The sequence below is a fragment of the Bos indicus x Bos taurus genome, chromosome 4 (genome assembly GCF_003369695.1).
Source record: "Bos indicus x Bos taurus breed Angus x Brahman F1 hybrid chromosome 4, Bos_hybrid_MaternalHap_v2.0, whole genome shotgun sequence".
NCBI classification, from domain to species: Eukaryota; Metazoa; Chordata; class Mammalia; order Artiodactyla; family Bovidae; genus Bos; species Bos indicus x Bos taurus.
In genome coordinates, this window is record NC_040079.1 from 16,971,489 (window position 1) to 16,986,202 (window position 14,714).

General features: G+C 41.1%; 1 protein-coding gene across 2 annotated transcripts in view; it reads right to left on the bottom strand.

The window, feature by feature from the left end:
- Positions 1 to 14,714, bottom strand: part of UBN2 (ubinuclein 2) — an 89,477-nt gene that overhangs the window by 54,274 nt on the left and 20,489 nt on the right. For both annotated transcript variants that reach the window (XM_027538873.1, XM_027538872.1), the window contains exon 3: positions 2,856 to 2,957. In XM_027538873.1, the coding sequence (XP_027394674.1) occupies positions 2,856 to 2,957 (102 nt within the window). The remainder of the gene's footprint in view (positions 1 to 2,855; positions 2,958 to 14,714) is intronic.

The window sequence follows — 14,714 nt, forward strand, 5'->3', positions numbered from 1 at the left end:
CATAAGTGTTTTATGTTTGAATCACTGAATTATTTCATGTAAAAATGAAATAATCTGTTAAAGAAAATGATGCAAAATTATTTTGCAAGTCAATAAACAACCTGTGCTTTAGTTCAATTTCCTCCTATAAAATAGGGACCAAAATTGTCCTATAAATGTCAGTAACTGTGTAAGTTATATATACATATATGTAACAAATATATATATATATATAACAACAACTTATACCTACAAAAGTTATCCTCATTTATTAAAGCAGTGGCTTGCAAATTTTCTTCACCAGCCCAAGTGGAAAATACACTACCCATCAAAACCCAGTGCATGTGTATAAACACACACACATAATAAAAACTGCATAACGTATCAGTGGATTACTATAACACCTCCTACTCTATTTCATTCTCTTTGAAAATGCTGGCCAGTCTTTAAATCGATACATAAAGAAATTACAGTTCGCAAAAATCAGTTTGAAAAACACTTTTATTCAAATATTTGGAATGCTACAAAAGGAAAATACTAAAAATGCTCTTTATGAAAGGCTACATACCATGTGATTCTAACTGTATGACGCTGGAGAAGAGGCAAAACTATGAAGACAATAAAAAGATTAGTGGTTGCAAGTGTTAGGGAGGGATGAATAGGTAGAGGATTTTTTTTTAGGGCAGTGAAACTATCTTGTATGACAGTATAACAGTGGATACATGTCATTATACATTTGTTAAAATCCATAGAATGTACAACACCAAGAGTGAATCTGAGGTCAACTGTGGACTCTGGGTGATGATGTGTTGATGCAGATTTTCCCCCTGTGACTAGTATACCACTCTGGTGGGGGAACACTGATAATGGGGGAAGCAGTGCATGTTGTGAGGGCAAGGAGTATATGGGCAATTTCTGCACCTTCCATTCAATTTTCCTGTGAACCTCAAACTGCTCTAAAAAAATTAGGTTTACTAATTAAACTCAAACAAGGGCTCTGTATCAACTGGGGGCGGGGATGGGGAGGGACATGGGAGGGAAGTTCAAAAGGGAGGGGATATATGTATTCCTATTGCTGATTCATGTTGAGGTTTGACAGAAAACAACAAAATTCGGTAAAGCAATTATCCTTCAATAAAAAAAATTAATTAAAAAAATTTTAAATGCTATTTATGTAAGCCTGAGTACATGCAATATTCATTTATATATGGCCATGGCTGAGTTTCCTCTTGGGTTATTTAGAATTGAAAATCTACTTTACATAGAGTGTTAACATCAGTACCGTTGCTTTATACTTGCTTTATGCTTTTCGATGGGCCTCCCTGGTGGCACACTGGTAAAGAATCCACCTGCAGGAGCAGTAGGAGAGATGAGTTCGATCCCTGGGTTGGGAAAATCCCCTGGAGAAGGAAACGGCAAACCCCTCCAATATTCTTGCCTATGAAATCCTATGGATAGGGGAACGTGATGGGCTACACGGTCCATGGGATTGCAACAAGCTGGGCACAAATGAAGCAACTGAGCACCTACGCAGGCTTTGCAGCATGTCATTATCTTGAGTCTCAGAGTACATAATTCTGCTGGGCAAGTCAGTCGTAACAGAGAAAACTGGGTGATGCTAAAATAAAAGACTTGCTCCTGGTCCATAGTGAATTAGAAAACAAGTGGAGTCTAGAATCTAGGACTTTTGACTTCAATGTCAAATCAAGGTCAAAACTCTTTGAGACCATTCCATGCCCGAACCTACAAAAAGGCTGACAACCTTTTTGGTAACACAAAGTCCTCTCAACTCCAAAGGATACTGTCAACATTTTACTCCTACAGAGTAGGCTTGCAAACCAGTTTATGTCAGGAAACCAAAGTAACATAGGAGTATGACAGGGTATGTACGCCTCATGCTGGAAGTCCTTCCTATCACTTCCCTACCACTACACGCCTTGTCATCCGCTACACAACCAAGCACTGTAGTAACAGGAAAAAGAGGTACGAATTTGTGGGTAGTCCAATGGCCACCTTACTGTCACTTTCTGTATATTCTAAGCAGTCACTACACAGTGCAGGGGATATCATAATGCAGGGATTAGATTATTCCAGCACGCTGAGAAGAATGTAAGAACATACAACTTACCAACCCCTAAACATGACATGCCTTTATTTATTTGCTATGTGACCAATGCACTGTTGTAGTTGTGAAATGCTCTCCTGAATTCCTCTTCCTTTATAAGAGAAAGAAGATTCCAGGGGGAAAGCTGTAGGGCTTCATCAAAACAGACTGTGATGAAGGACAGCATTCAACTATCACCACTGTAGTAAGGACTGGCAGCAATAAAACCATGAAGCACAATTTCAAGGTATTTGCCAGATTAACTACAACCCAGCAGCCCCAATCTTCAAAATCTCATGGTTCTGATCTGGAAGGCGTTTCAAAACACACCTGCCCCTGGGAACGTCGATTAAAAACTCAAGATGGAAATACTCTCTGATCAATAAATCCCACTACTAGAAACTTAACCTATACATATAATTTTAACTATAATTATATTACATGCATACTCAAGTACACAAAGAGAAATGTATATTACTGATGGCTCAATTACTTATAAGCACATAAAACTGGAAACTTATTCTTTTCTTTGGCTACACCATGCAGCTTTTGGGATTTTAGTTTCCCAACCAAGGATCGAACCCAGGCTCCGACCAAGAAAGCACCGCATGCTAAGCAGTGGAATGCCAGGGAATTACCCAAACTGTAACTGATTTAGACATACATCAAAAGGGAATTAGTAAAAACACTTGCTGAAACATTTACTTTAACTTTGAATTCCACTACCCAAATAAACAAAGAAGTGCTATTATATTAAAGACAAATTACTCACAGCCTCTGAGTTATCAATAAACGGATCTGTCTCATCATAGCCAAAGCCTATATCGATTAAATCTTGTAGCCGATCCCTCCGGTGTTTACGGGGCTTCCCACCCTGTGAAGAACAGATATGTTAGACTGAATCAGTACTCATGTTGTTTCCATTAAATTATAAAATACCTGTCAGAAGAATCTGCAAATGACTTCTGTAAATAATACCCCTCAGGAGGTTGAATTTAAATCCCCTCACATCTTGAACGAAAGCTGTACTTAGGGACTCACTTCCAAAGTAAGTTTGCAGTGAAAAACCTGGCTAACGTTACTCAGCCACATGATCAAGGTCGACACCAACAGTATAAGTCATACTGATATAGCGTTACTCTTGACACGATGTGACACAAATGGCACTGAAACTTTGCAGTCTTCCTCTCAAAAGCCTGTCGCCTCAGTTATCGGTTAACCGTGAGATAAACATCATGACAAACAGAACCACAAGAAAAACACCAAACTCAACTGAGGGACATTCTTATAAGCAACCAGTATTTGAGGAATTCTTACAAGTATTCCTCAAAGTGGTCAAGATTATAAAAAACAAGAAAAATCTGAAAAAATGTCATAGTCTAGACAAGCTTAGATAGACAGAAAAACGAAATGTGATCTGCTCTCCTGCCTGGCGTGCAGGCACTAAAAAAGGACATTGGGGGAAATAAGCAAATCTTGAATAAACTGCAACATCGATTAATAGTGATGTACCAAAGTTGGTTTGTTAGTTGTAACAAGTCTGCTATAGAATCATAAGATGTTATAGGGGAGAGTGGGTGAAAACTATATGAAAATTCTTTGTATTTTCTTTTCAACTTTTCTGTAAATCCAAACTATTCTTAAAAGTATTTTTAATGTCCTAGAGTTAATTATACACATAGACATACAAGAAAATAAAAAATGAATGCATGGAGAAACTGGTGAAATCTGAGTAAAGTCTGTAGTCTAGTTAACTGGACTGTGCCAATGCCAATTTCCTAGTTTTGGTAACTATAGTTAAGTCACTACTGAGAAAAACCACGTCAAACCTGCTGTGAAGCAGGAGTCAGGAAAAGAAGGCTCAGAAAGCAGAGAGAAAACCAACAGTGCTAAGGGTACTGCCTGCCCACATGCCACCACTGAGTGCGAACGAGCCCTGTAGAGGCTGTAATACGTGAGACCTAACTCTCCTATGGCTTATATTTCCACAGTGCATGTGTCTCTCAATGCACAGTTCATTTCACCATTTCTTCCACCGGTGAAAGATGGCTGAGTTTTTTGCAACATGGCTCTCAAATGAAAGCAAATTACTTCATCTATTTCCACGTGAAGAAATGGGGATCTCTTCCAGTGTTCACATTAAAAAAAAAATTATGACAAACTTACTGAGAAATGTCTCCAACATAAAATATTTCCTTTTTAGGTAATTTTGTAAGGTAATTCTGAGTAAATGCTTTGTTTGTATTGCATATTAATGTTAAAAAGAACCTACCCCCCATAACTATGACTTCATTGTATGCTTTTCATTGAATAAAACCATTACAATACCATCACCAGCGAGAGTGTCATTTTGGTGTGAGATAAAGTAGTTGCTCACGTTTTAAGATTTTCAGTTCAGTTCAGTCGCTCAGTCGTGTCTGACTCTTTGCGACCCCGTGAATCGCAGCACGCCAGGCTTCCCTGTCCATCACAAACTCCTGGAGTTCACTCAGACTCAAGTCCATCGAGTGAGTGATGCCATCCAGCCATCTCATCCTCTGTCGTCCCCTTCTCCTCCTGCCCCCAATCCCTCCCAACATCAGAGTCTTTTCCAGTGAGTCAACTCTTCGCATGAGGTGGCCAAAGTACTGGAGTTTCAGCTTTAGCATCATTCCTTCCAAAGAAATCCCAGGGCTGATCTCCTTCAGAATGGACTGGTTGGATCTCCTTGCAGTCCAAGGGACTCTCAAGAGTCTTCTCCACCACCACAGTTCAAAAGCATCCATTCTTTGGTGCTCAGCCTTCTTCACAGTCCAATTCTCACATCCATACATGACCACAGGAAAAACCATAGCCTTGACTAGACGGACCTTGGTTGGCAAAGTAATGTCTCTGCTTTTGAATATGCTATCTAGGTTGGTCATAACTTTCCTTCCAAGGAGTAAGCGTCTTTTAATTTCATGGCTGCAGTCACCATCCGCAGTGATTCTGGAGCCCAAAAAATAAAGTCTGACACTGTTTCCACTGTTTCCCCATCTACTTCCCATGAAGTGATGGGACTGGATGCCATGATCTTCATTTTCTGAATGTTGAGCTTTAAGCCAACTTTTTCACTCTTCACTTTCACTTTCATCAAGAGGCTTTTGAGTTCCTCTTCACTTTCTGCCATACCAACACAGAGTGGAAACCCTTTTATTTTGCTGGATAAGATGACTGAGTTCAGTTCAGTACAGTCGCTCACTTGTGTCCAACTCTTTGCGACCCCATGGACTCCAGCATGCCAGGCTTCCCTGTCCATCACCAACTCCTGGAGCTTGCTCAAACTCACATCCATTGAGTCAGTGATGCCATCCAACCATCTCATCCTCTGTCGTCTCCGTTTCCTCCCACCTTCAATCTTTCCCAGCATAACGGTCTCTTCAAATGAGTCCGTTCTTCACACCAGGTGGCCAAAGTGTTGAATCTTCAGCTTCAGCATCAGTCCTTCCAATGAATATTCAAGAGTGATTTCCTTTAGAACTGACTGGTTTGATCTCCTTGCAGTCCAAGGAATTCTCAAGAGTCTACTCCAACACCACAGTTCAAAAGCATCCGTTCTTCAGTGCTCAGCTTTGTTTATGGTCCAACTCTCACATCCATACATGACCACTGGAAAATCTACAGTTTGACTAGATGGACCTTTGTCATTAAAGTAATGTCTCTGCTTTTTAATATGCTATTTAGGTTTGTCAGAGCTTTTCTTCCACGAAGCGAACGTCTTTTAATTTCATGGCTGACAGTCACCATCTGCAGTGATTTTGGAGCCCAAGAAAATAAAGTCTGTCACTGTTCCCATTGTTTCCCCATCTATTTGCCATGAAGTGATGGGACCAGATACCATGATCTTCATTTTCTGAATGTTGAGTTTTAAGCCAGCTTTCTCACTCTCCTCTTTCACTTTCATCAAGAGGCTCTTTAGTTCTTCCTCGCTTTCAGCCGTAAGGGTGCTTTCATCTGCATATCTGAGGTTATTGATACTTCTCCTGGCAATCTTGATTCCACCTTGTGCTTCATCCAGCCTGGCATTTCTTATGGTGTACTCTGCATATAAGTTAAATAAGCAGAGTGACAATATACAGCCTTGATATACTCCTTTTCCAATTCAGAACCAGTCTGTTGTTCCATGTCCACTTCTAACTATTGCTTCTTGACCTGCATACAGATTTCTCAGTACAAACAGTATGTACAGTATGAAAAGGCAAAAAGACAGGACACTGAAAGATGAACTCCCCAGGTCAACAGGTGCCCAATATGCTACTGAAGACCAGTGGAGAAATAACTTCAGAAAGAATGAAGAGATGGAGCCAAAGCAAAAACAACAACCAGTTGAGGATGTGACTGGTGATGGAAGTAAAGTACGATGCTATAAAGAGCAATACTGCATCAGTCAGTAAGTTCAGTCGCTCAGTTATGTCCGACTCTTTGCAACCCCATGTACTGCAGCATGCCAGCCCTCCCTGTCCATCACCAACTCCCAGGGTTTATTCAAACTCATGTCCACTGAGTCAGTGATGCCATCCAACCATCTCATCCTCTGTTGTCCCCTTCTCTTTATGCCTTCAATCTTTCCTAGCATCAGCGTCTTTTCAAATGACTCAGTTCTTCACATCAGGTGGCCAAAGTATTAGAGTTTCAGCTTCAGCATCAGTCCTTCCAATGAATATTCAGAACTGATTTCCTTTAGGATGGACTGGTTGGATCTCCTTGCAGTCCAATGGACTCTTGGAGTCTTCTTCAACACCATAGTTCAAAAGCATTAATTTTTCTACACTCAGCTTTCTTTATAGTCCAACTCTCAGATCCATACATGACTACTGGAAAAACCATAGCCTTAACTAGACGGACCTTTGTTGGCAAAGTAATGTCTCTGCTTTTTAATATGCTGTCTAGGTTGGTAATAGGAACCTGGAATGTTAGGTTCATGAATCAAGGCAAACTGGTAGTGGTCAAACAGGAGATGACAAGAGTGAACATCGACATTATAGGAATCAGTAAATTAAAATGGACTGGAATGGGTGAATTTAACTCAGATGACCATTATATCTACGACTGTGGGCAATCCCTGAGAGGAAATGGAGTAGTCATCCTGGTCAACAAAAGAGTCCGAAATGCAGTACTTGGATGCAATCTCAAAAATGACAGAAGGATCTCTGTTCCTTTCCAAGGCAAACCATTCAATGTCACAATAATCCAAGTCTGGGCACCAATCAGTAACGCTGAAGAAGCTGAAGTTGAACGCTTCTATGAAGGCCTACAAGACCTTCTAGAACTAACACCCAAAAAAGATGTCCTTTTCATTATAGGGGACTGGAATGCAAAAGTACGAAGTCAAGAGATACCTGGCCTAACGGGCAAGTTTGACCTTGGAGAACAAAATGAAGTAGGCCAAAGGCTAACAGAGTTTTGCCAAGAGAACATACTGGTCATAGCAAACACCCTCTTCCAACAACATAAGAGAAGACATGGACATCACCAGATGGTCAATACCAAAAGCAGATTGATTATATTCTTAGTAGGCTTCAGCAATATGTGAACCATGAACTTCCAGATGCTCAAGCTGGTTTTAGAAAAGGCAGAGGAACCAGAGATCAAATTGCCAACATCCACTGGATCATCGAAAAAGCAAGAGAGTTCCAGAAAAACATCTATTTCTGCTTTATTGACTATGCCAAAGCCTTTGCCTGTGTGGATCACAATAAACTATGGAAAATTCTGAAAGAGATGGGAATACCAGACCACCTGACCTGCCTCTTGAGAAACCTATATGCAGGTCAGGAAGCAACAGTTAGAACTGGACATGGAACAACAGACTGGTTCCAAATACGAAAAGGAATACGTCAAGGCTGTATATTGTCACCCTGCTTATTTAACTTATATGCAGAGTATATCACGAGAAACGCTGGGCTGGAAGAAGCACAAGCTGGAATCAAGACTGCCGGGAGAAATATCAATAACCTCCGATATGCAGATGACACCACCCTTATGGCAGAAAGTGAAGAGGAACTAAAAAGCCTCCTGATGAAAAGTGGAAGAGGAGAGTGAAAAATTTGGCTTAAAGCTCAACATTCAGAAAATGAAGATCATGGCATCGGGTCCCATCACTTCATGGGAAATAGATGGGGCAAGAGTGGAAACAGTGGCAGACTTTATTTTTTGGGGCTCCAAAATCACTGTAGATGGTGACTGCAGCCATGAAATTAAAAGACGCTTACTCCTTGGAAGGAAAGTTATGACCAACCTAGATAGCATATTGAAAAGCAGAGACATTATTTTGCCAACAAAGGTCTGTCTAGTCAAAGCTATGGTTCTTCCAGTGGTCATGTATGGATGTGAAAGTTGGACTGTGAAGAAAGCTGAGTGCCAAAGAATTGATGCTTTTGAACTGTGGTGTTGGAGAAGACTCTTGAGAGTCCCTTGGACTGCAAGGAGATCCAACCAGTCAATCCTAAAGGAGATCAGTTCTGGGTGTTCACTGGAAGGACTGATGCTGAAGCTGAAACTCCAATAGTTTGGCCACCTCATGCGAAGAGCTGACTCATTGGAAAAGACCCTGATGCTGGGAGGGATTGAAGGCAGGAGGAGAAGGGGATGCCAGAGGATGAAATGGCTGGATGACATCACTGACTCAATGGACATGAATTTGAGTGAACTCCAGGAGTTGCTGATGGACAGGGAGGCCTGGCGTGCTGTGATTCATGGGATTGCAAAGAGTCAGACATGACTGAGCAACTGAACTGAACTGAGTCCCAGCCATGTGGGTTCAAGTCCCAAGCACGGTTCTGGTTGAGTTTGAGTCACAGCCATGTGGATTTGAGTCCCAAACTGGGTTTTGGCTGGGTTCAAGTCCCAGTACATGGGTTCAAGTCCCAATCTGTGATAAATGGTTTCAAGAGTATACCAATAAAACTCTTGGAAAGCAATCGAAAAGAATCTGCAAAGATTCTTCCATACTCTTAGCTCTGGCTGCAGTAGACCTAGGACATGCAGCTATACCCCCCACAGAGCTGCTGAGCAGATGACCCACAAACTGCAGAACAATTATATCAAAGATATTCTCACACTGTTAAGAAAATTCTAGGACCCACAACAGATTTCCCAAACTGGGGATCTGGCAAAGGAACTGAGAACCCCCAGGGAATCTGACTTTGGAGGCCAGTGGGATTTGATTACACAACTTGCACCGGACTGGGGAAACAGACTCTTGGAGGGTACAAACAAAACCTTGTGTGCACCAGTAGCCAGGAGAAAGGAGCAGTGTTCCCAAAAGAGACTGAGTCAGACTTGCCTAAGAGTGTCCAGGAGTCTCCAGTGGAGGCATGGGTCCACAGTTTGGCCTCAAGCCAAACAAGAAGGATGGAACACAGTTCCACCCATCAACAGAAAATTGGATTAAAGATTTACTGAGCAAGGCCCTACCCATCAGAACAAGACCCAGTTTCCCCCTCAGTCAGTGTCCCCATCAGGAAGCTTCCATAAGGCTCTTATCCTTATTCATCAGAGGGCAGACAGAATGAAAACCACAATCACAGAAAACTAATCAAACTGATCACATGAACCACAGCCTTCTCTAACTCAATGAAACTATGACCCATGCTATGTAGGGCCACCCAAGATGAACAGGTCATGGTGGAGAGTTCTGACAAAATATGGTCCACTGGAGAAAAGAATGGCAAACCACTTCAGTATTCTTGCCTTGAAAACCCCCTGAACAGGATGAAAAGGCAAAAAGATATGACACTGAAAGATGAAGTACCAGGTCAGTAGGTGCCCAATATGTTACTGGAGAAGAGTGGAGAATAACACCAGAATGAATGAAGAGATGGAGCCAAAGCAAAGACAATGCCCAGTTGTGGATGTGACTGGTGATGGAAGTGCAGTCTGATGCTGTAAAGAACAATACTGCATAGGAACCTGGGATGTTAGGTCCATGAATCAGGATAAATTGGAAGTGGTCAAACAGAAGATGGCAAGAATGAACATTGACATTTTAGGAATCAGTGAACTAAAATGGATTGGAATGGGCGAATTTAATTCAGATGACCATTATATACACTACTGTGGGCAAGAATCCCTTAAAAGAAATGCAGTAGCCCTCAGAGTCAACAGAACAGTCTGAAATGCAGTACTTGGGTGCAACCTCAAAGATAACAGAATAATCTCTGTTCGTTTCCAAGGCAAACCATTCAATATCACAGTAATCCAAGCCTATGCCCCAACCACTAATGCTGAAGAAGCTGAAGTTGAACAGTTCTATGATGGCCTACAAGACCTTCTAGAAATAACACCGAAAAAAATATGTCCTTTTCATCATAGGGGACTGGAATGCAAAAGTAGGAAGTCAAGAGATACCTGAAGTAATAAGCAAGTTTGACCTTGGAGTACAAAACAAAGCAGGGCAAAAGCTAACAAGAGTTTTCCCAACAGAATGCACTGATCTTAGCAAACACCCTCTTCCAACAACACAAGAAATGACTCTACACATGGACATCACCAATGATCAATACCAAATCAGACTGATTATATATTTGCAGCCAAAGATGGAGAAGCTGTATACGGTCAGACTCAGAGCTGACTGTGGCTCAGATCGTGAACTCCTTATTGCAAAATGCACACTGAAATTGAAGAAAGTAGGGAAAACCACTAGACCATTCAGGTACGACCTAAATAAAATCCCTTATGATTATACAGTGGAAGTGACAAATAGATTCAAGGGATTAGATCTGATAGGTGGCTCAGACGGTAAAGCATCTGTCTACAATGCAGGAGACCTGGGTTCGATCCCTGGGTTGGGAAGATCCCCTGGAGAAGAAAATGGCAATCCACTCTAGTACTATTGCCTGGAAAATCTCATGGACAGAGGAGCCTGGTAGGCTATAGTCCATGGGGTCGCAAAGAGTCAGACACGACTGAGCAACTTCACTTTTCACTTTCAGAGTGCCTGATGAACCATGAACAGTGGTTCATGACATTGTAGAGGAGTCAGTGATTGAGACCATTCCCAAGAAAAACAAATGCAAAAAGGCAAAATGGTTGTCTGAGGAGGCCTTACAAACAGCTGAGAAAAAAAAGAGATGCTAAAGGCAAATGAAAAAAGAAAAGATATACCCATCATAATGCAGAATTCCAAAGAACAGCAAGGAGAGATATGAAAGCGTTCCTAAGTGATCAATGCAAAGAAATAGAGGAAAACAATAGAATGGGAAAGACTAGAGATCTCTTCAAGAAAATTAGCGATATCAAGGGAACATTTCATGCAAAGATGGGCACAATAAAGGACAGAAACGGTATGGAACTAACAGAAGCAGAAGCTATTAAGAAGAGGTGGCAAGAATACATGGAAGAACTGTACAAAAAGGATCTTCACAACCAAGATAATCACGATGGTGTGATCACTCACTAGAGCCAGCCATCTTGGAGTGCAAAGTCAAGTGGGCCTTAAGAAGCATCACTATGAACAAAGGTAGTAGAGGTGATGGAATTCCAGCTGAGCTATTTCAAGTCCTAAAAGATGATGCTGTGAAAGTGCTGCACTCCATAGGCAAGCAAATTTGGAAAACTCACCAGTGGTCATAGGACTGGAAAAGGTGAGTTCTCATTCCAAAGAAAGGCAATGCCAAACAATGTTCAAACTACTGCACAACTGCACTCATCTCAAACGCTAGCAAGGTAATGGTCAAAATTCTCCAAGCCAGGCTTCAACAGTATGTGAACCGAGAACTTTCAGATGTTCAAGCTGGTCTTAGAAAAGGCAGAGGACTATCTGACATACATCACAACAGGATCCTCTATGACCCACCTCCCAGAATATTGGAAATAAAAGCAAAAATAAACAAATGGGACCTAATTAACCTTAAAAGCTTCTGCACATCAAAGGAAACTATTAGCAAGGTGAAAAGACAGCCTTCAGAATGGGAGAAAATAATAGCAAATGAAGCAACTGACAAACAACTAATCTCAAAAATATATAAGCAACTCCTACAGCTCAACTCCAGAAAAATAAATGACCCAATCAAAAAATGGGCCAAAGAACTAAATAGACATTTCTCCAAAGAAGACATACAGAGGGCTAACAAACACATGAAAAGATGCTCAACATCACTCATTATCAGAGAAATGCAAATCAAAACCACTATGAGGTACCATTTCATACCAGTCAGAATAGCTGCGATCCAGAAGTCTACAAATAATAAATGCTGGAGAGGGTGTGGAGAAAAGGGAACCCTCTTACACTGTTGGTGGGAATGCAAACTAGTGCAGCCACTATGGAGAACAGTGTGGAGATTCCTTAAAAAACTGGAAATAGAACTGCCTTATGACCCAGCAATCCCACTGCTAGGCATACACACTGAGGAAACCAGAAGGGAAAGAGACACGTGTACCCCAATGTTCATAACAGCACTGTTTATAATAGCCAGGACATGGAAGCAACCTAGATGTCCACCAGCAGATGAATGGATAAGAAAGCTATGGTACATATACACAATGGAGTATTACTCAGCCATTAAAAAGAATACATTTGAATCAGTTCTAATGAGGTGGATGAAACTGGAGCCTATTATACAGAGTGAAGTAAGCCAGAAGGAAAAACACCAATACAGTATACTAACGCATATATATGGAATTTAGAAAGATGGTAACAATAACCCTGTGTACGAGACAGCAAGAGACACTGATGTATAGAACAGTCTTATGGACTCTGTGGGAGAGGGAGAGGGTGGGAAGATTTGGGAGAATGGCATTGAAACACGTAAAATATCATGTATGAAATGAGATGCCAGTCCAGGTTCGATGCACGATACTGGATGATTGGGGCTAGAGCACTGGGATGACTCAGAGGGATGGTATGGGGAGGGAGGAGAGAGGAGGGTTCAGGATGGGGAACACATGTATACCTGTGGCGTATTCATTTTGATATTTGGCAAAACTAATACAATTATGTAAAGTTTAAAAATAAAAATTAAAAAAAAAAAAAGAAAGAAAAGGCAAAGGAACCAGAGATCAAATTGTTACCATCCACTGGATCATCAAAAAAGCAAGAGAGTTCCAGAAAAACATCTACTTCTGCTTTATTGACTCTGCCAAAGCCTTTGACTATGTGGATCATGACAAACTGTGGAAAATTCTTTAAGAGATGGGAATACCAGACCACCTTACTTGCCTCGTGAGATATCTGTACACAGGTCAAGAAGCACCAGTTAGAACTGGACATGGAACAACAGGCTGGTTCCAAATTGGGAAAGCAGTACATCGAGGCCGTATGTTGTCACCCTGCTTATTTAACTTATATGCAGAGTACATAATGTGAAATGGCAGGATGGATGAAACACCAGCTGGAATCAAGATTGCTGGGAGAAATATCAGTAACCTGAGATATGCAGATGACACCACCCTTATGGCATAAAGCAAAGAGGAATGGAAGAGCCTGTTGATGAAAGTGAAAGAGGAGAATGAAAAGGCTGGCTTAAAATTAAACATTCAAAAAATGAAGATTATGGTACCGGTCCCATCACTTCATGGCAAATAGATCAGGAAACAAGAGGAACAGTGACAGACGTTATTTTGTTGGGCTCCAACGTCACTGCAGATGGTGACTGCCGCCATGAAATTAAAAGACGTTTGCTCTTTGGAAGAAAAGCTACGACAAGCCTAAACAGCATATTAAAAAGCAGAGACATTACTTTGATGACAAAGGTCCATCTAGTCAAAGCTATAATTTTTCCAGTAGTCATGTATGGATGTGACAGTTGGACCATAAACAAAGCTGAGCACCAAAGAATTGATACTTTTGAACTGTGGTGTTGGAGAAGACTCTCGAGAGTCCCTTGCACAGCAAGGAGATCAAACCAGTCAATCCTAAAGGAAATCAGTTCTGAATATTCATTGGAAGGAATGATGCTGAAGCTCCAATACTTTGGCCACCTGGTGTGAAGAACTGACTCATTGGAAAAGACCCTGATGTTGGGAAAGATTGAAGATGGGAGGAAAAGGGGACGACAGAGGATGAGATGGTTGGATGGCATCACCGACTCGATGGACATGAGTTTGAGCAGGCTCTGGGAGTTGGTGATGGACAGGGAGGCCTGGCATGCTGCAGTCCATGGGATCACAAAGAGTCAGACAGGAATGAGCTACTGAACTGAGAACTAAAGTTTTAAAACTTCATATTTGACTTGATAATTCAACTTACTCTGAACCACTAGTTAGATCCAAAAGTATCAGATAAAAGTGCATGGTATGGAAAGAAACATGTAATCTACAGATGCAATGGAGTTCCTATCATAACCAACAGCATTTTCCATAAAATTAGAGCAAAAGATTTTACAATTTTTATGTAAACACAGAAGACCCTGAATAGCCATAGCAATATTGAGAAAAACAGAGCTGAATCAATTAGGATTCCTGACCTCAGACTATACTACAAAACTACAGTCATCAAAACAGTATGGTACTGCCATAAAACTCCAGGGATAAATACACGCACATATGGTCACCTAATCTGTGACAAAAGCGACAAGAATATATCAATATGGAAAAAAGACAGTATCTTTAATAAGTAGTACTAGAAAACTGGACAGCTACATGTTAAAGAATGAAATTAGAAAATTTTCTAACA